Source organism: Melanerpes formicivorus, unplaced genomic scaffold (assembly GCF_026170545.1).
Source record: "Melanerpes formicivorus ecotype bairdi unplaced genomic scaffold, bMelFor1.0.p_v2 SCAF_28, whole genome shotgun sequence".
In the NCBI taxonomy this organism is placed as follows: Eukaryota; Metazoa; Chordata; class Aves; order Piciformes; family Picidae; genus Melanerpes; species Melanerpes formicivorus.
The window spans coordinates 5,908,255-5,932,506 of NW_027142380.1; the positions used below are offsets into that span (position 1 = coordinate 5,908,255).

Consider the following 24,252-nt stretch of genomic DNA (forward strand, 5'->3'; position numbering starts at 1 on the left):
AGAAGGCCAACGAGGCTGGAGAGAGGCCTCAAGCACAAGCCCTATGAGAAGAGATTGAGGGAGCTAGGATTGTTTTGCCTGGAGAAGAGGAGGCTCAGAGGAGACCTTATTGCTTTCTACAACTACCTGAAGGGAGGTTTTAGCCAGGTGGGGGTTAGTCTCTTCTCCCAGGCAATCAGTACCAGAACAAGGGGACACAGTCTCAAGCTGCACCAGGGGAAGTTTAGGTTGGAGGTGAGAAAGTTCTTCCCTGAGAGAGTTGTTAGCCATTGAAATGTGCTGCTGAGGGAGATGGTGGAGTCACCATCCCTGGAGGTGTTCAAGAGGTGACTGGACGTGGCACTTAGTGCCATGGTTTAGTAGTCATGAGGTCTGTGGTGACAGGTTGGACTTGATGATCTTTGAGGTCCTTTCCAACCTTATTGATTCTATCATTCTATGATCATTCATAATCTAGAAGAACCACTGAGAAAAAAAATCACTGACTCAGAAGCAAGAGATCCTCAAATATTGGTATTACAGCATTTCTTCTCATGCCCTTTCCCCAGCTTCCCTAATAGAAAGAAAAGAAAGTTGGAAATCAAAAAATACAAATCACAGAATAAAAAGGTACTTTGCTTACACACCTGAACATGTCAACATTTTTGCAGTGGAAACTGAAAACTGATTCATGTTCCTCTCTCCATTCTAACTTGTTTCCTCATTTATACAGCTAAAACAGAAACTTCAGCCAGACCTCTCCAACCCCCCAGGACATTTGTGGTATATATATTTCTGTGCATAACATAGTCAAGGAATGTGCTTTTTCAATGAGGTTGGGGTTTTTCTTCCTACTCCAACTGTTTCCATTTGTATTTGTCTGGGAGGCTCAGGGGAGACCTTATTGCTGTCTACAATTATCTGAAGGGAGATTGTAGCCAGGAGGGGGTTGGTCTCTTCTCCCAGGCAACCAGCAACAGAACAAGAGGACACAGTCTCAAGCTGTGACAGGGGAGGTTTAGGCTGGAGGTGAGGAGAAAGTTCTTCACTGAGAGAGTTGTTAGCCATTGGAATGTGCTGCCCAGGGAGGTGGTGGAGTCCCCATCCCTGGAGGTGTTCAAGAGGGGATTGGGCATGGCACTTGGTGCCATGGTTTAGTCATGAGGTCTGTGGTGACAGACACAGTCTCAAGCTGTGACAGGGGAGGCTTAGGCTGGATGTTAGGATGAAAATCTTCACAGAAGAAGTGATTGACCATTGGAAGATGCTGCCCAGGGAGATGGTGAAGTCACCATCACTGGAGGTGTTTAGGAAGAGACTGGATGGGGTGCTTGGTGCCAAGATTTAGTTGATTAGATGATGTTAGGTGTCAGGTTGGACCTGATGATCTCTTCCAACCTGGTTAATTCTGTATTCTGTATTCTCTAACCCCATTTTTTATATGGCTTTAAAAATAAGTCTAGTGTATACATGCCTGGGTTGGTAAAATATATAGGAGCAAAACCACATTGCATGGAATGCTATCCAGTATCCATTCATAAGCTAAACATTCTTTAATAAAAACAATCTGATACCACATAACAAATTTTCTAGGGAAACAGGGTATGTACCATACTAATCTTCCTCCATGTGAGATGGATTATTTTTTCCCTCTCTCCTGTGTCAGAAATGGGAAGGGTCTTTTTATTATTGTTGTTATTATTATTGAGGGACTTTTTAGGGTGTCAGATAGTGATAGGACTAGGGAGAAGGGAAAAAACATAGAAACGGGTAGATCCAGATTGGATGTTAGGAGGAAGTTCTTCACCATGAGGGTGGTGAGACGCTGGAACAGGTTGCCCAGGGAGGTGGTGGAAGCCTCATCCCTGGAGGCTTTTAAGGCCAGGCTGGATGTGGCTCTGAGCAACCTGATCTAATGTGTGGTGTCCCTGCCCATGGCAGGTGGTTTGGAACTCAATGATCCTTGAGGTCCCTTCCAACCCTAACAATTCTATGATTCTAAGATTATTTGCATTACACTTGTGTTCCATACAGATAAAAGTTCCAATTAATGTACTTAACTATCTAGTGGTTAGGGTGGTTTTTTTCATTGCTTTTATAGTTTCATTATAGTGAACTATAGTTTCATTCCTAAACAACTATAGACTCGGAGTTAAATTCTTTATTGCTGCAACAACTTGAGCTTCCGCATACCACTTAAAGGTGTTATAAAGCTCACCCACCACAACCCATTATTATGAGTAGATAACCAAATAAGCAAGACTAGCTCATGTGGTTATTAGTACTCACACAGCAAATTAATAGAGAAAATTAAACGTTTGGCTTATTCACAGATGTTTACCACTGAGCCTGTGCAGTCTAAAATTAGAAGTCCTTATTACTGCGTCCATTATCTTTATTGTCGAGGTTGTAATCAATAAAATCACAAATCCTTCTTCTCTTAGGGCATGGTTGTAAGATGGATGAAACCAATGAGAATTTTCCATTGCTTTCAATATGATTTGAATGGGGGAACAGGGAGTTTATCTCGAGAACTACTTCATAAAGAACTACAAGCATTTGGGGCTGAGCTGGTCGTCGCAATTCCTCTTACTCCTAAGGGGCGCTTAAAAGATGGTTTCTCAGATGATGGCTTTCTGAATTGTTGGGATCTCTCTTCTGTGGCACCTATTGGCTTTCAAAAAGCTTGTGTCAGCAAGCTAAATGCACCTAATAATTAATACATGAAGCACAGTTTCTCTCCAGATAAGTCTTCACTGCAGAGTTAGTCTTGTCTCATGCTTGCAAGCTCATCTTTGTTAGCATCATGACTGTGCAACCTGAGCTTGTTTACTCTAATGGGCATTTGCAGGCTTTCTTCCACTCACTCACTCTGGAAGGTCAGTGGTTTGAGAATTTAATACTCTAAAGCATTTCCATGCTTTGTGCAGCTCTGTTCACTGGTAGTTGTTATACCACTTAATACTGTCGAGAATCCTGCGTGATCTGGTATAGGTGATCCTGCTCTGGCAGTGGGGGGCAGTTGGACTAGATGATCTTCTGAGGTCCCTTCCTGCCCTTAACATTTTCTGATTCCATGATACACCTTATGGCAGACCACCACATGGTCTTAACAACATATAGGCAAGGGAAAGCCCTCCCTGCCCACTTAGCCCAATGCTTCACTACAGAAATGTCGGATTTGTAGAATTACCAGGGTAATAGGACACTTCTGAGTAGGGAGATGGCTCTGGACACTCAGACTCTTCCCAAATCCAGACATGGATCAATATCTTTGTACTGTTTTTCCTCCTGCCTGGCTGCAGAGTTACTGTAGTGTTCAAAAGGCTCTCGAAGTTGTGGCAAAAAGAGTGAAAGCCGAAGACAGGACTAACACTTTTTATGCTGCAGTAAAAGCAATGTACAGTTAGCATTACCTAGTGGCATAAAGCAATGATGCTCTGCTAGCAAAGCTGCATGCATATCCTGCTCTTCAGCAGGCTGTGCACGATGTTTTGTGCTAAGTTTAAACAAATCCTGCCAAATCTGTGCTGCAATTTCATAAAGTAGCCAAATATCTGTGGGGAACAGACTGGCACTATTAAATACTTGGTGATTCTGAGCTAAAGGTAATCTGAACTGAGAAATTACTTGGGCAGTGCATTAGCCCACTGTGGAGTCTCATCTCCTTGCACTATGCTGCTAAGGTGAATGGGAATGACACACTTGACATGTCACTTCTGTTCATAGCATATGTCACAAACACCAAGTATTCATAAACCTTAAGCCATCAGCTATCTATCACTCCTTTGTGTTCTCCACCTAATCAAACTATTGCAAATTTTCATAAAGAACAATCAGAGGGGAGACAAATGAAGCCTGGTTATCCTGCACACTGTGGGAATCTTTCCTGCCCTTAAAACTGCCAATTGAGTGAGTGGGGCAGCAAAGGGAAGTGCTGTTGGACCATCCTGTACTTTGCAGAGGCTGATTGTCATCTGTTAAGGGCAAGGTACTGGCATAAAATCAAATACTTAGAGCAAAAGCTTGTTTCTAGTTGGATTCCCTTAGCCCCTCTCCTGTTAGGAGATTATATTTGAGGGAAGAGGTCTCCAATATTGCAAGCATAAAATCAGCCAGCAGTTGTTGCACATTTACCATAGTATGTTACTTAGGTTTCTTCAGGCCCAGACCTTGACACAGTCATTTTTAAGCAAAAAATTCTGCTGATGTCAGAGAAGCTTCTAATACAAGATTTGCAAGCTATCTCTGCCTTAGAGGGACATTTATCTGCATTTCCTATTAAAACTGCAGTACAGCAGCACCTGGCTTAGGCAGGAGCATGCATAATGGGAGAAATAACATTGTAATCCCACCTGTATAGAAGCCAGGCAGAGACACAGACAGGAGCACGCCTGGGTGCTTTGATTAGCCACTGCTGCTCTTCCTAATCAGAGTGTCAATATTCTCTTTTTCTTTTTCTTTCTTTTTCTTTCTTTTTGTTTTGTTTTGTTTTGTTTGCCAGAAGGAGGAACGTGTGAAGTTATAGCAGCACACAGATGCTGTAATAAGAATCGAATTGAGGAAAGATCACAAACAGTAAAATGCTCCTGTCTACCTGGGAAAGTGGCTGGGACTACGAGAAACAGACCTTCCTGTGTTGATGGCAAGTAGCTCCTCCTGCATCTATGTCTCTGTTTGTGTACCATTCAGTAAATAGCCTTATGTCTATAGATTGTGCATAGGAGCTTTGTTGTGCTCTCTATTTAACAAAACAGAAAAATCCATAGGCATAAGCATACATTTCCACCACCTTGCCTGCTACTTTAGTGCATGGTTCTGTGCACATGGGTCATGTTAAAATGTGCCCCAAAAATGTAAGTATAGCATTCAGTACAAGCATGCAGAGAAGTATAACAGATTGAGTGGCAGGATCCAGCCCACAGCATCCTTGCAGCTAAAATGAGGAAGTGTGGTCTGGATGAACAGGTGGTGAGTTGAGTGTGAACTGGTTAAATGAAAGGAGTCAGAGAGTTGTAGTCCATAGGACAGAATCTAGTTGGAGGTCTGTATCCTCTGGAGTCCCTCAGGGGTCAGAACTGGGACCAGTACTATTCATCAACAACCTGGCTGAGGGAACAGAGTGCACTGTCAGCAAGTTTGCTGGCAACACAGAACTGGGTGAAGTGGCTGGCACTATGGAAGGCTGCACTGCCATTCAGCAAGACTTAGGCTGGAGAGTTGAGCAGGGAGAATTTTAATGAAATTCAGCAAGGGCAAGTGTAGAGTCTTGCACCTGGGAAAGAACAACCCCATGGGGCAGTACAGCTTGGGGACTGACCTGTTAGAGAGCAGTGAAAGGGAAAGGGACCTGGGGGTCCTAGTGGATGGAAGGCTGGCCATGAGCCAGCAATGTGCTCGTGTGGCCAAGAAGGCTAATTCCATTCTGGTATGTATTAGAAGGGCTGTGGTGAGTATGTTGAGAGAGGTTCTTCTCCCCCTCTAGTCTGTCCTGCTGAGGATGCATCTGGAATATTGTGTCTAGTTCTGGCCCCCTCAGTTTAAGAAGGACCTCAGGGAACTGCTTGAAAGAGTCCAGAGCAGAGCCACAAAAATGATTAAGAGAGTGTAACATCTTCCTTACAAGGAGAGCCTGTAGGAGCTGGGGCTTTTCAGCTTGGAGAAGAGGAGACTGAAAGGTGATCTTGTTCATGTTTATAAAGATGTAAAGGGTGGGTCCTGAGAGGATGGAGTCAGGCTCTTCTTTGTGATGCCTAATGACAGGACAAGGGGCAATAGGTGGAAGTAGAGGCATAGGAAGTTCCATGGAAATATGAGGAAAAATATTTTCACTGTGAGGGTGACAGAGCACTGTAACAGGCTGCCCAGGGGAGTTGTAGAGTCTGCTTCTCTGGGGATGTTCAAAACCCACCTGGATGAGTTCCTGTGTGACCTGCTCTTGGTGATCCTGCTCAGGCAAGGAGGTTGGACTGGATGATTTTTCGAGGTTTCATAGTTTCATAGTTTCATAGTTTCATAGTTTCATTCAGGGTTGGAAGGGACCACAAGGATCATCTAGTTCCAACCCCCATGCCATGGGCAGGGACACCCCACACTGGATCAGGCTGGCCAGAGCCTCATCCAGCCTGCTCTTAAACACCTCCAGGGACGGGGCCTCGACCACCTCCCTGGACAACCCATTCCAGGGTTTCACCACTCTCATGGGGAAGAACCTCCTCCTCACATCCAGCCTGAATCTCCCCACCTCCAGCTTCATTCCATTCCCCCTAGTCCTATCACTACCTGATATCCTGAGAAGTCCTTCCTCAGCCTTCCTGTAGGCCCCCTTCAGATACTGGAAGGCGACAATTAGGTCTCCTCAGAGCCTTCTCTTCTGCAGATTGTACAGCCCCAACTCCTTCAGTCTGTCCTCATAGGAGAGGTACTCCAGCCCTCTGATCATCCTCGTGGCCCTTCTCTGGACATGTTCCAGCACCTCCACATCCCTCTTGTAATAGGGGCTCCAGAACTGGACACAGTACTCCAGGTGGGGTCTCACCAGGGCTGAGTAGAGGGGGAGAATCACCTCCCTCGACCTGCTAGCCACACTTCTCCTGATGCAGCCCAGGATCTGACTGGCTTTGCGGGCTGCAAGTGCACACTGAGAGCTCATGTTGAGCTTTTTGTCCACCAGCACCCCCAAATCTCTCTCCTCAGGGCTACCCTCCAGCCAGTCACTGCCCAGCCTGTATTTGTGCCTGGGATTGCCTCGACCCAGATGCAGGACCCTGCACTTGCTCTTATTGAACTTCATGAGGTTGGCCTGTGCCCACCTCTCCAGCCTGTCAAGGTCCCTCTGGATGGCCTCCCTTCCCTCCAGCGTGTCTGCTGCACCACACAGCTTGGTGTCATCAGCAAACTTGCTGAGGGTGCACTCAATGCCACTGTCCATGTCCCCCACAAAGATGTTGAACAAGACAGGTCCCAGGACTGATCCCTGAGGGACTCCACTTGTCACTGGCCTCCACTGGGACATGGAGCCATTGACAGCCACTCTTTGGGTGCAGCCATCAAGCCAGTTCCTTATCCATCTAGTGGTCCACCCATCAAACCCATGTGTCACCAGTTTGGAGACCAGGATGTGGTGTGGGACAGTGTCAAAGGCTTTGCTCAGGTCCAGGTAAACGACATCAGTTGCTCGCCCCTCATCTATTAATTTTGTCACCTGCTCATAGAAGGCCACCAGGTTGGTCAGGCAGGATTTGCCCTTGGCAAAGCCATGCTGACTGTTCCCAATCACCTCTTCACTATTCTTTTGAGCGAGTAGTGACTCCAGGAGGATCTGTTCCATGATCTTTCCAGGCACAGAGGTGAGACTGACTGGCCTGTAGTTCCCTGGTTCCTCCTTCTTGCCCTTTTTGAAGATGGGGGCAATGTTTCCCCTTTTCCAGTCTGTGGGGACTTCACCAGACTGCCAGGACTTTTGAAATATGATAGAGAGGGGTTTAGCAACCTCATCTGCCAGTTCTCTCAGCACCCGTGGGTGTAACCCGTCGGGTCCCATGGACTTGAACACTTTCAGGTTCTTCAGATGATCACGAACCTGATCTTCACTTACAATGGGCAGTTCTTCCTCCCCGTCCCTGGCTATGACTTCCATAACATCAGGAGTGTGGCTAGAGGCCCTTGCAGTGAAGACTGAGGTAAAGAAGTTATTAAGTACCTCAGCCTTTTCCTCATCACATGTGACCATGTCACCATTTTCCTTTCTGAGGGGGCCCACACCTTCCCTAGTCTTCTTCTTCCCATTAATATACCTGTAAAAGTTCTTAGTATTCCCTTTAACCTCCCTGGCTAGATTCAACTCAAACTCTGCTTTGGCTTTCCTGACCAGGACTCTTGCTGCTCGGGCAGCTTCCTTGTATTCCCCCTGTTCTACCTGTCCTTCCCTCCACTTCCTGTAGAGTTTCCTTTTAAGTAATAGTGTGTCCCTTCCAACCCCTAACATTCTGTGGTTCTGTGTTTCTGTGAGCTGGGTAATATATCCCTGGCATCATTTCACAGAGCCCCCCTCCAGTGCCACATTAGTTTTGATTCATAAATATTTCAGAGGACAACAGACATTCATTTTGATTTATTTAGTCATTTAGAAAGTCAGTGGCAAAGAAAGGTAAATAAATGAATCCTGTGGTCTTGTCCTGCAACAAACATTACAGAAAGCTAGGAGAAAATCTTTGTCTTCAGAAATCACTGATGCTCTTCCTTGTCATGGGGATTTTGTTTGCTGAAGGGAAAACACCATATTATTTGTGTCTGGATTTCATACCAGGTCTGGCTCCACAGGGTATATTCCTCTCTGGGGCTCCCCTGCCTCCGCTGCAGAATGAAACCATGCAGCAACCAGGGACAGAGATGCATCTAGGAAATACTTAGCAAAATATAAATGGCATAAGAAGGCAAGGAGTAAGTGGTACTAATCCCATTAGTTACTGTTCCCAAACAAGCTGCTCTGTGTTGCAGAATCCCTCTGTGCAGCAGCTTTGTGAAACAGAGTGAAAATTCCTTGCTCTTCTTTACGGCAAATGCCTGGTGCCATTGGTTACACCACCCCATAGCCCAAAGGCGGTTAGTAGAGCCAGGGCTCATTTTGGCTACAGTCAAGTTGGGCTCTGCCCTGCGCTCTCCTTATCTTTCTCATGACTGGACTTCCAGGGCTGGTGGTGTAGCTGCAGGGTTTGGAAGCACTCGATATTTCTGCCCTTGGGTCTCTTTTTTGGCGTTCAGCTTCCCTCAGTATGAGTGAGAGTGAAGAGCTCTGAGAGCAAAAGCTGGGAAAAGCAGTTTCTTCTGGGTACCCTTCCTCAGTCATATGCTGTAAAGGCACTAACAAGGAGGCTGGGACAGGTCCAGTTGTCACCCAGAGCTAGACAGAAGTATTGGTGGGTGTTGTGGTCTCAAGGATTCTGTAGACAAAGCTCTGGGATTTGCGCATTCAACAGCAAAAAAAGATGAGAGACTGGAATTGCCTTGAAGGGATGAGAACCTCATGTTTTCTCAACAGATATTGGTGGTGTGTACATATTTGTTTTGTATATTGAAGATAGAAAGAAAATGTTTTAACTTTCAGAATTTTGAATTGTGAGGCAGTCTTTCATAGCTTGCTACACTGAGAATGAAACTGAGCTTCTGAATTCATGCCTATGAATGCTGCTGTGAATGACTATACTTTAATCCACATCCTTTCATTCTGTTATTGTTTAATTACCCCGACAAAAAGAAGCTTCTCTTTCTGTTAAGCACACTCATAAAACCATAGGTGAAACCAACAGCTGGTCTTAACCAGAGATCATCTTTACAAGCCTTGAAGAGTTTCATGTTCTTCAGCAGGTCATGAAAATCAGAGGCACAGGGTAGAACAGACAGACACCGTTAATTCAGTTCTCATAAGTGTGCTCAAAGAAGAGAAGCTCAAAGAATGCCCTGTTAAGGAAAAAAAAGATTGGGTGCAGGTGTGGACTGGAGCCTAATTGCTCTGTCAGGATTACAATAAAAAGAAATGTTATTGTCTGGAATTTTGAAAGGAGTAAGGATAAAACAATGGCTAATATAAAAGTGCAAAGCCAGGTCCCATTGAAGTCACTGGTAAGACTCACAGTGACTTCAAAGCCAGCAGATGTGAACTACAAAGGAATGTCTCCTGCTTTCAAGTTTAGTTGTGCTAGTCAGCCCATGGCTTCTTTTGTAGATGGCTGGTGATCGGTTCAAAAGCTCAATGTGCTGCTCATAAAAACTAATAGAAGGGGCATTTTCTTTGGCCTTTGTTTTATCCCAGACTTTGCTTTGTGACTCTTGGCATACTGACCTGTTTTAAGTCAAAACTTTGACCTATTTAGTGTGTCTGTTCTTGCTGAGGCAAACTCCCAAGACTTCCCTTGGGACTTCCATTGACGTCAGTACTTCAGCTCAGGGAAAGATTTGGGATTTGCTGTTTCTTTTGTACATGAGGACATTTCAAAAGGTCATCTACAACTTTTTCCCTTCTTTCCCAACCATATTGAAATGATTAAGACTATCACCATCATTGGAAGTGTTTAGGAGGAGACTTGATAGGGTGCTTGGTTGCATGGTTTAGTTGATTAGGTGGTGTTGGATGATGGGTTGGACTCAATGATCTTGAAGGTCTCTTCCAACCTGGTCTGGTCTGGTCTGGTCTGGTCTGGTCTGGTCTATTCTATTCTATTCTATTCTATTCTATTCTATTCTATTCTATTCTGTTCTATTCTATTAAAACAGGGCAGTGTTTAATACAATTTCAAACCATGATCTGTCACCAAGAAAGTTTGCTTATGTCCATCAATTCAATATCCACAGGTGCTCAGGTACAGCAATATACAGTCTGATCACCTTTGAGAGATGACAGTGACTGGGAGATCCCATGTTGGACTCCCATCTGTGGCTGATTGCTGCCTTGAGATGTCTCCAGCCAATGGCTATTTAGTTGTGTGTTAAGTAAGCTGAACTTAGTCTTTTCCTGTTTGTACCATTGGCCGTAGTGTGAATTAATGGGATCAGAAGCAAGATTTTGGTGTTTCTTAGTCCAGTTTCATCAGAAAATAGCTCATGAAAGCTGATGCTTTGACAGTTTGGGTTTGTATCCGGAGGAGAGGTTGTATTGTCTTCCACCCTTGCCATCCATTATTCCAGGACACAACTGGGCTGCATAGGTGGCACTGTGTGTACAGCTGCCTTTTTTTCCTTTCTGTTTAAAAGAGAATATAATATGATGTAGGAGTCAGCTTAACCTGTCTAATAAATTTCAGGGGTGATAAGCAGTCCTTTTGTCATCTTGTGAGATCTTACCATGGGTATGTAGTACATAGGACTCTCATGTATGCAGGGCTCACATATTCAGGCTGAGGATGTGTTGTTTGTAGTATGAAGGATGGGAAGTTGCCATGTATTCCCAAGCATCACTTCCTGCCAAGTCTAGCAAACTTTTTCTTTGGAGCCTCATCATGAAAAAAATATAGTGAGGCCAGGCTGTGGCAGCCTCAGATGTTATAAATTATTCCTTGCTGCTCATTTTGTAGACACTGTCCTAAAACCTGCCTCAGTCACCAGATGAATAATGTAGTAGCAACAGTGAGAGCAAAACAAAACCCAAATCTTGTCATGAAACAGAGATGCCAGTTTCTGTTTCTTTGCCTCTTGTGTTGCACATTTATTTTCATGATTTCCTCTACTTCAAGGTCTTCTTTTTTTTTTTTTTTTCCCCTCCTAAAGGATGGTTTTGAATGCTTCCTTCCTTCCCTACTATATATTTTGCATCCCACCTGGCAGTAGCACATACCATGGGCATCAGTCTGTTCAGCTGTCACAGCTGTTATTATTTTCTCCATTTGCCCAAATACCTCTCCAAAGCAAGCCTCAAAGTCTGGGGTTACTTCATTTGTGTTAAGGCAGCTTGAGACAGTGTGTTTTTCTGAGGAAAGCAATGCTGAGCATGTCCAGGGTGTCCCTAGCCCTCTGCCTCCCAAGCACAGGGGACTTGTGCAGCTCTGATTATTCCTACTCTCCTCCTAGGTGATGCTGCTGGACACAGCACATGCATAGGTTCTCTGAAGGTACCAGAGCAACTCCTGACTTACCAATTTGTCTACACACCTCAGAAACAGCCAGGTCCAGCAAAAGGCTGGAATTTGTGGCTCAGAGTAGCATTCAGACCCCTCAAGTGTCACCCTGTGATAGAACTGCTGTCTCTCATTTTCTTGTTATGTGCAGGCTGTTTCTGCAAAGGTTTCTTAGCCATGCTTTGGAATTCATGCCTCCTCTCCACTCTCCTTATGAACAGCTTGTCTTCCTTGTTTCAGAAGCCCATGAATTTTCTTTCTTCTGCAGTAGAGTCTTTGGGCTTATGAGGCACTCAGGTGCCAAAACAATCACAGAGTCGTTTGGGATGGAAGGGGCATTAAAGGTCATTTAGTTCCAACACTCCTACCATGGACAGCAGCACCTTCCTCTAGATCAGGTTGCTGAAAGCCCCAACACAAAACAGTTGACATTTGTCCCCTTGCTAGCTGTCATACGGCTGATAGCATTTGTCCTGTGGACTGAGGTTTTACTCCTTTGTTAAGTGATATCTTCTTTTCATATTGTTGTTATCTGAGAGAGATGTTCCCAGCAATGTCCTCATCTTCTTTACAGCAACACCTCCTGGTAGGGTCAGTTGGCAAATGGCAATTGTCCTTTCAGGTATCAAACCAGCATCCTTTAGTGAATAAATTCACCTCTATGAATAATTTGTCAGTCACTTCAAAATTTTAGTAGTTTTGCTTTAATTTTCTTTTATTCCACATAAAGCCACAAAGAATCTGCTAAAACAAAGAAGAAGAATAAATAATAAGAATAAATACTCACCTTCTAAAGAATTTTTTACTGCTCCCTGTAGATCTTCTACATTAAATTGGGACCAAGATTTCTTCTGTTGTTCAAGTTTGACATGGAGGCATTCTTAATCTTGTTTATTACTTTATCAGAACTTTCTTTTTGTGCTCTGTCTCCCTTGGTATAAAATGAATTGAGCACAGTGAAACCCTGATGACAAAACATGACTTTTCAATGCCTTTAAAATTGCTATTTAACCTTTTTGAGACATACTCAGCATGTTCTCAAAACATTTAAATGTTATTGAGGGATTTGCATTCACACTGCTTCCCTAAAAGCCACTTGCTTTTGCTTTTTTTTCACAACACTGGAGACACTTTCTTCAAACAAATGGCTGCAGACCACTCCAGGTTAGGTGACTGTACCAGATTGTGGCATCATAACTTCAAAATTGCTGTGACAGTAGCAAATGTAAAGGTTATATCAACACTGTCATATTCAGGTCAGGACTGTAATGTCCACTTCTCATTCTTCATTGACCTAATCTTCATGCAAAATTGATGTCACCTTTCTGAATATGCTAAGATTTTCCTCTGGGGCTTTAATAATGTTGGCTATGTGAGCTAGAGAGGATGACTGAGCAAGTGACAGCCCTGAATTAATTCACCTGTCTTTGGGGGTTTCTGGTTCTTTATGGCTTGTCTGTACATGGCTTGCAATTCTCTTTGGTTGGTTCCAGTAGCAAAGTAGTCTTGTGGCCACTTCACTTACCTTTTTCTGTTTTAGTTTGTTGTTTGAGTTTGTTTTTTTAAGCAATTCATTTTAGTACTCCATATAAACAACATGAATGTTCACTTGGACATGAGAGTCCCCATCTCTTCTACAGTCTAAGTGAAAGCATGTGAAAATCCTCTTTGGAAATTTCCCATTCCCTGTAAGGATACACACTTTTGCTTTCCACTGCACTTTGCAGCAGCTGCAAATTATTCCTTCCAGGATATCAGTAAAGAGGACTGGTCACAAACAGCCAGTGTGAAGGAGGTGGCAACAGTGGGTGAGTAAGCCCATGGGGTTACTGAATAAATGCTACCAGAAAAGCTCTGATAAGATTCCCTCAGTCCTAATACTCCATGTAATTGCTATAAAAATGTAATAGGAATACAAGATACTTATAATTTTAATGCTGTCACTTTCATACTGTGAAGAATGTGGTTTGTACCTTATAATTTACAGTGGTATCGACCCATGCTGTACAGTCAGTAGGTGTTTATGTCTGTGTGTTCTTTGGGGCCCTTGAATAATGCATAATACATTCATCCAAACCGGTTTACTGTGCTACAGTCATTGATGCTCTCAGAGACAGATATTTTAATGCTTAATTTTCTTCTGTGCCCCTTTCCTCAATCTTCTCCCAGTCTTTTTTACGCTCTTTCAGAGGCAACCTCAATATTTCTGGCACAATTTTCTGGGGAATGTGTTGGACCACAGAGTATGGAATAACAGGGAAGCACCTGCACTGGCTTTTGAAATCAGTCACAAAGGGACTTCATGCAGGTTGTGCATGTTGCCAGTGCTTATAGGAAATGAGATGGTGTTGGTGTGATTCCATGTTGTCTGAAGCATTAGATTTCAGGTGGCCAGACTAGTGTTTACCTCTCCATAGTCCGCTGTTGTCCTGTTTTATACTAGTCGTGCATCAGGGGAAAGGAGAAATAACTCACTGATGCAGAACAATAAAATGGAATTAATCCAATGTTTCCCTTTCTCCCAGAGAGGCTTTGGATCATGTCAAGTTTCAAATCATTCTGTAATATATAAGTTATTAATGTGCTTGTACATACTTCAGATTTCTATTAGCTTGAGGATTATCCATCACTAGCCACCATGTGGCCCTGTGAATTTACATCAGACTTTGTCAGGACAACATTAACAAACTAAACAGAAGTCTCAATGACTGTTGGGAGCCCTGTGACTTTTAATACCTCTTTGGGCATTGTACTTCACAGCTCTTCAGTCATGCCTCTGGTGCTGCCCATCCTTATATTTCCATGAGGGAAAGACAGCATTCGTCAGCATGTTCTCTTTGTTAGCATTTCTTCTCCTTTCTCTCAGCCAGGCCCTGCAAATACAAAGGTCATACCTCCATGTTATTTCTTGGGCAGACAGTAAGAGCAGCCACGCTGTTGACATGAGCTCATTTATTGTATTTGTAAATTGTTGATAAGAGGCCTACTGGGGGTACTGGTTGACAGCCAACTTAACACGAGCCAGCATTGTGCCCAGGTGGCCAAGAAGGCCAATGGCATCCTGGGATGCATCAGGAATAGTGTAGCCAGCAGGAGCAGGGAAGTCATTGTGCCCCTGTACTCAGCACTGGCTAGGCCACACCTTGAGTCCTGTGTCCACTTCTGGGCCCCTCAGTTTAGGAAAGATATTGACTTGCTGGAATGTGTCCAGAGAAAGGCAACAAAGCTGGGGAGGGGATTGGAGCACAAGCCCTAACCAGAACAAGAGGACACAGTCTCAAGCTGTGCCAGGGGAGGTTTAGGCTGGATGTTAGGAAGCTGTTCTTTACAGAAAGAGGAATTTGCCATTGGAATGTGTTGCCCAGGTAAGTGGTGGAGTCACCATCACTGGAAGTTTTTAAAAAGAGCCTGGATGAGGCACTCAGTGCCATGGTTTAGTTGATTAGATGGTGTTGGGTGATAGGTTGGACTGAATGATCTCAAAGGGCGTTTCCAACCTGGTTAATTGTATTCTGTATTCTACTGTAGACTGAGTATTCGTAATTCAAGAGCACTGTATTCCTGCAGTAGAGAGGTGTAGCTTCTCCCTTCATGGGCCCTTGAGTAGGTGCTGTCCTTCCACAGCACCTGTGCTTCCTGAGCTGACACCAGCTAAGAGCTGGGAAGAGGAAATACAGAAACCTCCTGGATCCAGTGCAAGATTCAAGCCTGTAGAGTCAAATGAAAGACTCCTATTGACTTTGGGTCAGGTCCTTAGTAAATGCTTTGTTAGATACAATCCTGTATCTATCAGCACTTACATCAAGTGAAAACTGTTCACAGCCACAAAGCCAATAGTTTTCTATTTATCTAATGTGTACTTTAGGTGGTATCACCAGAAAGCCTCTTTTTTTTTTCCCACTCTGAAAATACATTCAATCAATTCTTATTTCTTGAAGAAGGGGGGGGGGGGAGGGGAATGCTGTCTGAAACCCAAGGAGTCAGCTTCTCATCCTTCTAGCTGTGCTTCGCCCTAGATAAGAAGAGATCTCAGGGTCCCCTATTATTATTAACGCACTGTCTATATGAATAACGAGCAGGCTTGGTGAATTATTCCACACTCCTAGGAAAATCTATAGCTCTGTCCTTCTGCAGCACCACTGGAACTGAACGGGAGACTCATGGTTTTGTTTCTTTTTTATTTGGTGAATTCATAATTACTTCATTTGCAAGGAGGAAAAAACTGTCTCTATGCTCCCCACTGACACCCATTTAGTAAGCTCAAAAAATAAGAAAAGAAATAATTCACAGCATAGTACCTGCACTATTAACAAGAGGAGAGGAAGAGAGAGAAGCCTAACTGTGTGCTAGAATCTTTTAAGACTTTGCTTTTGTCCATAAAAACATCTTCATGAAACCCCCTTGTAGCTGCCCTGACATTGCAGCCAAATCCTGAGAGGTGATGACTTCAGGGGGAGCTAAAGCAAAACTGGCAGTGGTAATGCAGAATAATTAGTCCATTTTCTGAGAAGCTCTCATTACCAGTTTGCCTTCTGATCTGCTGGGCAGAGGCTGAGTAGAGTGAAGGGGAGGTGTTTGCCTGACCCTGCTTTTGTGTCAGAGCATGCTATCATCTCCTCAACCCAGACCATCCATGAGTAACCTGGGGAGAGCAGAGAGGCCTTCTCCCTGAACAAGTTTACAGTCATAGAATGCCCTAGATTGGAAGGAATTTAGACATGTTTAGACTAGATATAAGGAAGACATTTTTTACAGTGAGGGTGGTGAAACAGAAGCTGAGGCTGCCCAGATAGGTGGCAGATATCACACCCCTGAAAATGTTTCAGGTCAAACTGGGCAGGGCTCTGAGATGTCTCTGCTTAATGGAGGGGAGTTGGACTACAGAATAGAGTAAACCAGGTTGGAAGAGACCTTTGAGATCATCATGTCCAACCTATCATCCAACACCATCTAATCAACTAGACCATGGCACCAAGCACCCCATCCTGTCTCTTCCTAAACACCTCCAGTGATGGTGTCTCCACCACCTGCCTGGGCAGCCTGTTACAATGGCCAGTCACTCTTTCTATGATGAACTTCTTCCTAACATCCAGCCTAAACCTCCCCTGGTGCAGCTTGAGACTGTGTCCTCTTGTTCTGGTCCTGGTTGCCTGGGAGAAGAGACCAACCCCCACCTGGCTACAACCTCCCTTCAGATAATTGTAGACAGCAACAAGGTCTCCTCTGAGCCTCCTCTTCTCCAGGCTAAGCAACCCCAGCTCCCTCAGCCTGTCTAGGGCCTGTGCTCCAAACCCCTCCCCAGCTTTGTTGACCTTCTCTGGACACTAGATGACCTTGAAAGGTCCCTTCCAACCCAAACCCTTCTATGATACATCAGTGTGTGTGTATACAGAAGTGTATTTGTATCTGTGTGTGTGTATACAGATGTATATTTATATCTATGCAAATGCTGTAAACTCCTCCTGCCGCGCTTTTTGGAGACGTCTGTATGTTTCCAGTGATCAAGGTACACAGAGGGAGGATATTCAAGGGTCGAATTTCCAGCCAAGCCAGGCCAAAGTCAGCAGCAAGGGCTGCCAAGTCAGGTGCTTCCCCATTGCTGGGTGAGGGCTGCGTTGTTTGTGCTGCTTGCGAACACCCGCCGGGCATTAGGGAGAGGTAGACTGATGATCGTGTCTTTCTGGTGTGAAGATGGTGCAGCTAATGAGATCATCTGACTGTGAGTTTATGTGAGTACATCTTCATCTCAGCTATATTTCATCTCCCCACCTATGTCTTACACTTCTTTCTTTTCCAATTGACATTGTGGTTTCCTGTGTAGCAAAGCAACCACCCTTTTTAATATCAAGCCCATAGAACAGCTGACTAATCCAGCCTGATGAAGTGCAGACAGCTCACTTGTATCCCAATTTCCACAGGAAAAACATTTTCCTTTTCTTTTTAAGAGGGGGGAAAAAACCCATAAGTCATGGCACTATCTCTGTCTGCGTGAGGGGTGGTCATTTTTCCAGGCTCCAGCTGACAGGTTTCAGTGCCGACACAGAGGGAGCAGAGCCCTTGCAGCCAACCAAGGTGCACAAACAGCAGCTTTATGGTGAAATTAGAGAATGGCACAGCTGCATAGCAGGGCCAACACATACAGGAACGTATAATTACTTCACCTCCATACAGGGGAAAGTAACCTTTCTCTAAAATACTTGCAATAAGCCTGCTAGAGGCTAAATGGAAAAACAGTAGGAGTTTTCTCCTCTTATAGGAAGCATTAAGTGTTAATCACAGCACTGGAAACAGCATGGTAAGGGGGTTTGGAGGCAGGGAATGCAGGCACGGAGGTCTGCCAGGCATGCTGGTGTGCCAGGCACTAGAGGTAAAAAGAAGCATAAACTGGGTGGGAAAAGAGAGCTTGGAGAAAATTCCCTTGCAGGGATGCAGCCACAGGCAGGACCATGCAGGTGAGCCCCATGAATTGAGGTAGCACAAGGATTGGGCATGCTGCCAAGGGAAGGGGGGTTTGCAGCTTTTGTACGTACAGATCTACCTTAGTGAGCTCTGAATACACCAGAAGGACATCAGCTCCCCATGACCTATCTGCAGATCTATAGATGGTAGATCATAGAATGGTTTGGGTTGGAAGGAACCTTAAAGATCATCTAGTTCCAACCCGCTGCCATGGGCAGGGACACCTGCTGAATCAGGTTGCTCAAGGTCTCACTTCACTTGGCCTTGAACACCTCCAGGGAGTGGGCATCCACAACCTCCCTGGGCAACCTGTTCCAGTGTCTCACCACCCTCACTGTAAAGAATTTTTTTCTATTATCCAGTCTAAATCTACTCTCCTCAGTATTAAATCCACTACTTCATATCCAATTACTACAAGCTCTTGCAAAAAGTCCCTTCCCAGCTTTCTTGTAGGCCAGCTCTCTTATAGGGGCAAAAAAAGGCTTCAGCAATGGTAAGGGAGTCTCCTCTCAGAAGAAGCCAGCATCCAGCAGTGTTGAGGGTGAGGTTTCCAAACGTCAGGAAGTAGATGGAAAAAGCTGGGGTGAGCAGGGGTGTGTCAGAGCCAAAAAGCTTTGCTTGGGTGGTAACACAGAAGTAGGTCAGGAGAGTAAGAATTTCACAGTATCACAGTATCACAGTATAACTTAGGTTGGAAAGGACCTCGAGGATCATCGAGTCCAACCTATCAACACAGACCCCATGACTAGACCATGGCACCAAGTGCCACGTCCAATCTCCTCTTGAGCGCCTCCAGGGTCGATGACTCAACCACCTCCCTGGGCAACCCATTCCAATGACGAATGACTCTCTCGGTGAAGAACTTCCTCCTCACCTCGAGTCTAAACCTCCCCTGGCGCAGCTTGAGACTGTGTCCTCTTGTTCTGGTGCTGGTTGCCTGGGAGAAGAGACCAACCCCTTCCCGGCTACAACCACCCCTCAGGTAGTTGTAGACAGCAAGAAGGTCTCCCCTGAGCCTCCTCTTCTCCAGGCTAAACAATCCCAGCTCCCTCAGCCTCTCCTCATAGGGCTTGTGTTCAAGGCCTCTCACCAGCCTTGTTGCCCTTCTCTGGACACGTTCAAGTGTTTCGATGTCCTTCTTAAACTGAGGGGCCCAGAACTGGACACAGTACTCAAGGTGTGGCCTAACCTAAGCAGAGCACAGGAGCACAATGACTTCCCTGCTCCTGCTGGCCACACTATTCCTAATGCAGGCCAGGATGCCATTGGCCCTCCTGGCCACCTGGGCACACTGCAGGCTCATATTCAGGTGGCTGTCGATCAGCACCCCCAGGTCCCTCTCTGTTTGGGAGCTCTCCAGCCACTCCGACCCCAGCCTACAGCTCTGCATGGGATTGCCGTAGCCAAAGTGCAGCACTCGGCACTTGGACTTGTTGAATGCCATCCCATTGGACTCTGCCCATCTGTCCAGTCGGTCGAGGTCCCTCTGCAGAGCCTTTCCACCCTCTAACTGACTAACATCTGCTCCTAACTTGGTGTCATATCAAGGAGGCACTTGTGTGTAAAACACTTCCTGTATTCATATCTGTCTGCAAGGTGTGGATTCTGCTGTTTATATGCCCCGTGTTACTGTAGCAAGGCAGCAAGAGCTTTGCTATCATTTACAACATGTGTGTGGAGTATCTTGCCAGCCAATACAGGATATGGGGTCTCAGGAGTAAAAGCTTTAAAACTTTACACTGTGCCTTAAGCCCTGGGTTTATCTGTGCCTTGCATGGCAAAGCACGCGTGTGCAGCCCAAGCACAGCACTGCCATTGCATTCAGAAAGCAGTCTGACACCCAGAGACAGATTTTCAGATGGTGTAAACTGGCTCTTGAAATCCAGAGACCTGCTAGTTTGTGCCAAATGAGGACATGGTTTGTGGAGTTTAAGGAAACTAGCAGAATGGTGACTAGCTATTAGTCCTTGCTCACAGTCTGCAGGGAGTATATAGGAGCAGCTTTCAGCTGGCGGCCAAGAGGAGCTTAGAGAATCGTTAAGATCAGGTTAGCCTCAGTGCTGTCTCCCCTTACTCCACATCTTTGCAGTAATTCAGGTGAGAGTCAGTCCCTGCCAGGAAACACCACATTACTGCATGGCTAATGCTGCATGAACTCCTGTCACACATCTTTTCTGCATACTGCATTTTCAGTGCAGCAGTGCCGTGAAATGCTGCTTGTCTCCAGGTGACTCTCATACAGTACAGAAAATACGTGATCAGAGTACTGCAGAGCATTAAGTCTTTTCTTCTTTTCCTTCAAATCTACCTTCTATCTGTAAACATGAAGCACGTTCAGAAGGCTTTAATGTGGCTTGTAGGATTAGGATTTGAACACAAAAGAAGTGGATGACTACACAAAAATGAAAGCTGCTGCTACATAGTGTGTTCTCTTTAAATTTAGAGATGAGAACCTGAAGTTATTACACGCTGAAATTTTAAAGAGACAATGGCCAGGTCTTTGTAGGAAGGGTAGACATTGTTAGCCCTTTTGCTGATGCATTGAGTTCAAATAAGAGCCACTAACGTAGTACCAGGATTATCTGTTGTGTTGAACTACATGAATTAATCTGGCAACTGCAACTAGAGGCAGACAAAGCAACAAGTGTTTAATTGACTTCAGAGAAATGGTTATCCATACAATTGATCACAGACACATTTCCAGTTCCTCCTTTCAGAATGCAACCAGGTAGCTGTAGGCCCCAAACCCCTTAGCAGTCTGTCAGTCTGTTTGGGGTGATTTTCATGCATTAACATTGCCTTACATTTAGGGATGAAATACATTGCAAGTGAGGGATTTATTTCAAACCTTAGGCTTTGTGCTGAGGAAGGGTGCTATTCAGCATGTGCATAACCTGGAACAGGTCTCTATATATAGGTGACAGAAAGAAGTTTACTCACCCAGTAACTCAAAAGAAAGCATTATTCCTCTAGGAGAGTTCAGTATTTCCATAGATCATTCAGTTTACTACAAGAACTGCTCAAAGTGAAGCAAGCACAAGTGCTGATGTAGTATGGCAAAATTCAATAATAGTTAAACAGTGCTGCCTCTCCCTTTTGAAAATATCATGGAGAAGACAGCAGTGGGGAAAGGAGCTCTGCTCTACAATTTAAGCATTCTGCCCTCTGTCATTAGTAGCTAAAACCTATTCTGCAGGCAGATGGATTGCTTTTAATATGTGCTCTTGTGTAATCATTTTCTTTTGATTACAATTCCCAGGCAGCAAGCATACAGCAGAGTTTTGAAGATGCATGTGCATGGTCAAGACATTTATTTTTTCCTACCTTCCTAATGCACCCAGAACTCACAAACAGCAAGGTGAAACATCAGCACAAACCATCACTCAGGAATGAAAATGAGAAGGAAATGACAGTGTCCTAACTGAGGACAATGACAAATCTCCCATTAACTCAAATGAGAGCAGGAAACATATTTCTGTATTGGCATTATTATTACAAAATGCCCTCTCATTTTATTTCAGACCCCTCCACCAAATACCATCAAATACAGTTGTGTATGATATAGTTATGCAAATTCCAGATGAACTCTTACTTCCTTTGGAAATCTCCTTTCCTCCTCTTGAAAATTGCTAGCTGGATGAACACATTTTAAAACAAGAGCACCTGTAATCCCTTTTAAATAAAAAACCAAACCACCCAAAGCCCATTAGTGTAATGAACACTTGAACGTGTCCAGAGAAGGGCAGCAAGGCTGGGGAGAGGCCTCGAGCACAAGCCCTGTGAGGAGAGGCTGAGGGAGCTGAGATGTTTAGCCTGAAAGGAGGTTGTAGCCAGGAGGGGGTTGGTCTCTTATCCCAGGCAACCAGCACCAGAACAAGAGGACACAGTCTCAAGTTGTGCCAGGGGAAGTTTAGGCTGGAGGTGAGGAGAAAGTTGTTCACTGAGAAAGTCATTAGCCATTGGAATGTGCTGCCCAGGGAGGTGGTGGAGTCACCATCCCTGGAGGTGTTCAAGGGGGGATTGGAGATGGCACTTGGTGCCATGGTTTAGTCTTGAGGTCTGTGGTGACAGGTTGGACTTGATGATCTTTGAGGTCTCTTCCAACCTTGGTGATTCTGTGAGATCATTATCCAGGGACACAGATCCCTATTGCTTTGAAGAGGGTGGGGGAAAAGAGAATGACCACTGCTTTGAATCACAGAGCTCAGGAATGAAGCAGTGAAGGAGAAAATCCATATGGTTTTTGACAGGTTATGTTTCCTCTGGGATCCAGCTTGGTGGCAAAGGCCTGGCCTCATTACCGCATCAGTGCTATTCATTTCTCTTGTTTGTCCACATATTGTGATGAATTTGGTTCATCTGAATGTCAGGCAGGGAATCTCAGGTGAGAAATTTGTGGCAGAGCTGGAGAAGTGTAATGTTTCTCTCCAGTGCAATGACAGATCCTTTCCTGGGATGGATGTGCAGGTCTGGCCACTCCGCTTCAGAAACAAAAAAAAAAAAGGGAATTAACTTTTGGGCCCAGATGTGGAGGAAGGCTTTGGTTGCTTGTGAGAATGGACAGCCTCCCTTGAGAGAGGAGAGCTGTAAAGAGCACTGCAGAGAACAAAGGGGACCTCATTGATTTCTGCAGCTACCTGAAACGACATTGTGACAGAGGCTGGTGCTGGTCTCTTCTCACAGGTGATAGAATAAGAGGGAGCAGCCTCAAGCTGTGACTGGGTAGGTTTATAGTGGATATTAGGAAAAAACTTTTCAGGACAAGAGTGGTCAAGCATTGGAATGTGCTGCCCAGGGAGGTGGTTGAGTTGCCAGCCCTGGATGTGTTTATAGGTCGTTTGGATGTGGAGCTTGGGGATATGGTTTAGGGGTGAAACTTGTAGAGTCAGTGGTTGGACTTGGTGGATCCTTTCCAACCTGAATGTTTCTGTGATTCTGGGACTCTGAGTATGAATTTTCCTGTCAGATCAGTGCATGGGCACCAGGAATAAAAAAAAAAAAATGGCTAAAAGACCAGCAGTGGGGTTAAATATGGACACTCTATCATTAGAAGAGCAGTCCTAATTCTACAGAAGAGGGTGGCAACAGCTGCCTAAGAATCATGCCACCTAGTTTTGAAGACTTCTAGTGGGTTTTGCCGCACCCATAAAAGGCAAGAAATGAGTTGTATTTGCTCAAATAGCATTGTAGCATGCAGGTGAACAATGGGTGGACCACAGACTGATATAAGTCAAGAAAAAGTGCTGTAGAGCAGACTCATAAGAATTCATTCATCTGTTAGAGACACAGCAAACTGCATATATGTTTTGTCTTTAATTCTTCATGAATTGATTCAATCTGGCCAAAAAAACAGCTTGAGACTGTGTCCTCAGCACCAGAACAAGAGGACACAGTCTCAAGCTGCACCAGGGGAGGTTTAGGCTGGATGTTAGGAAGAAGTTCTTCACAGAAAGAGTGATTGGCCATTGGTATGGACTGCCCAGGGAGGTGGTAGAGTCACCATCACTGGAGGTGTTTAGGAAGAGACTGGATGGGGTGCTGGGTGCCATGGTTTAGTTGATTAGATAGTGTTGGACTTGATGATCTTTGAGGTCTTTTCCAACCTGGTTTATCCTATCCTATCCTATCCTATCCTATCCTATCCTATCCTATCCTATCCTATCCTATCCTATCCTATCCTATCCTATCCTAACCTATCCTATAATCTCACAGCAAATAAACCACATTAGTTCTCAGGCAGCTGCATTTCATCCCAACTGAAAAGGTGAAGTCTTGGAGGGTTGTGTGTAATAGTTTTGGAAATGCAATTTTTTAAACCAAAAATGTTGTGAATTCCTTAATAAAAGAAGGGAGAATAAAATTGCCAAGCAGATAAAGGGGAAAGTTTAACTTTATTTGATACTGTTCTTTTTATTATTATTATTATTGTTTGGTTGGCCAGTATTGATATATTAGTTTTTTTTTCCAAATCCATTTGTTTGCAACATCATGCTGATAAATCACTTTAAGCAGTGGAACCAATTCATTCTCTATTGTAAATATTGACATATATATATATATATAATCTATTCTATTTGTTGGAGACAGCAGTGCTGGACTTCCCTGGATGAGCAATAATGAGGGAGTGTTGCAGAATCCCTTTCTACTGCCCCTCTGAAGCAGTGCCTGTGAGTTCTGTGTGGTCACTGCAAAAACCTAGCATTTG

The 24,252-nt window shown here is 44.5% G+C and overlaps 1 protein-coding gene across 2 annotated transcripts in view; it reads left to right on the forward strand.

The window, feature by feature from the left end:
- TAFA1 (TAFA chemokine like family member 1) overlaps positions 1 to 24,252 on the forward strand; it is a 280,600-nt gene that overhangs the window by 212,886 nt on the left and 43,462 nt on the right. For both annotated transcript variants that reach the window (XM_068154321.1, XM_068154322.1), the window contains exon 3: positions 4,484 to 4,624. In XM_068154321.1, the coding sequence (XP_068010422.1) occupies positions 4,484 to 4,624 (141 nt within the window). The remainder of the gene's footprint in view (positions 1 to 4,483; positions 4,625 to 24,252) is intronic.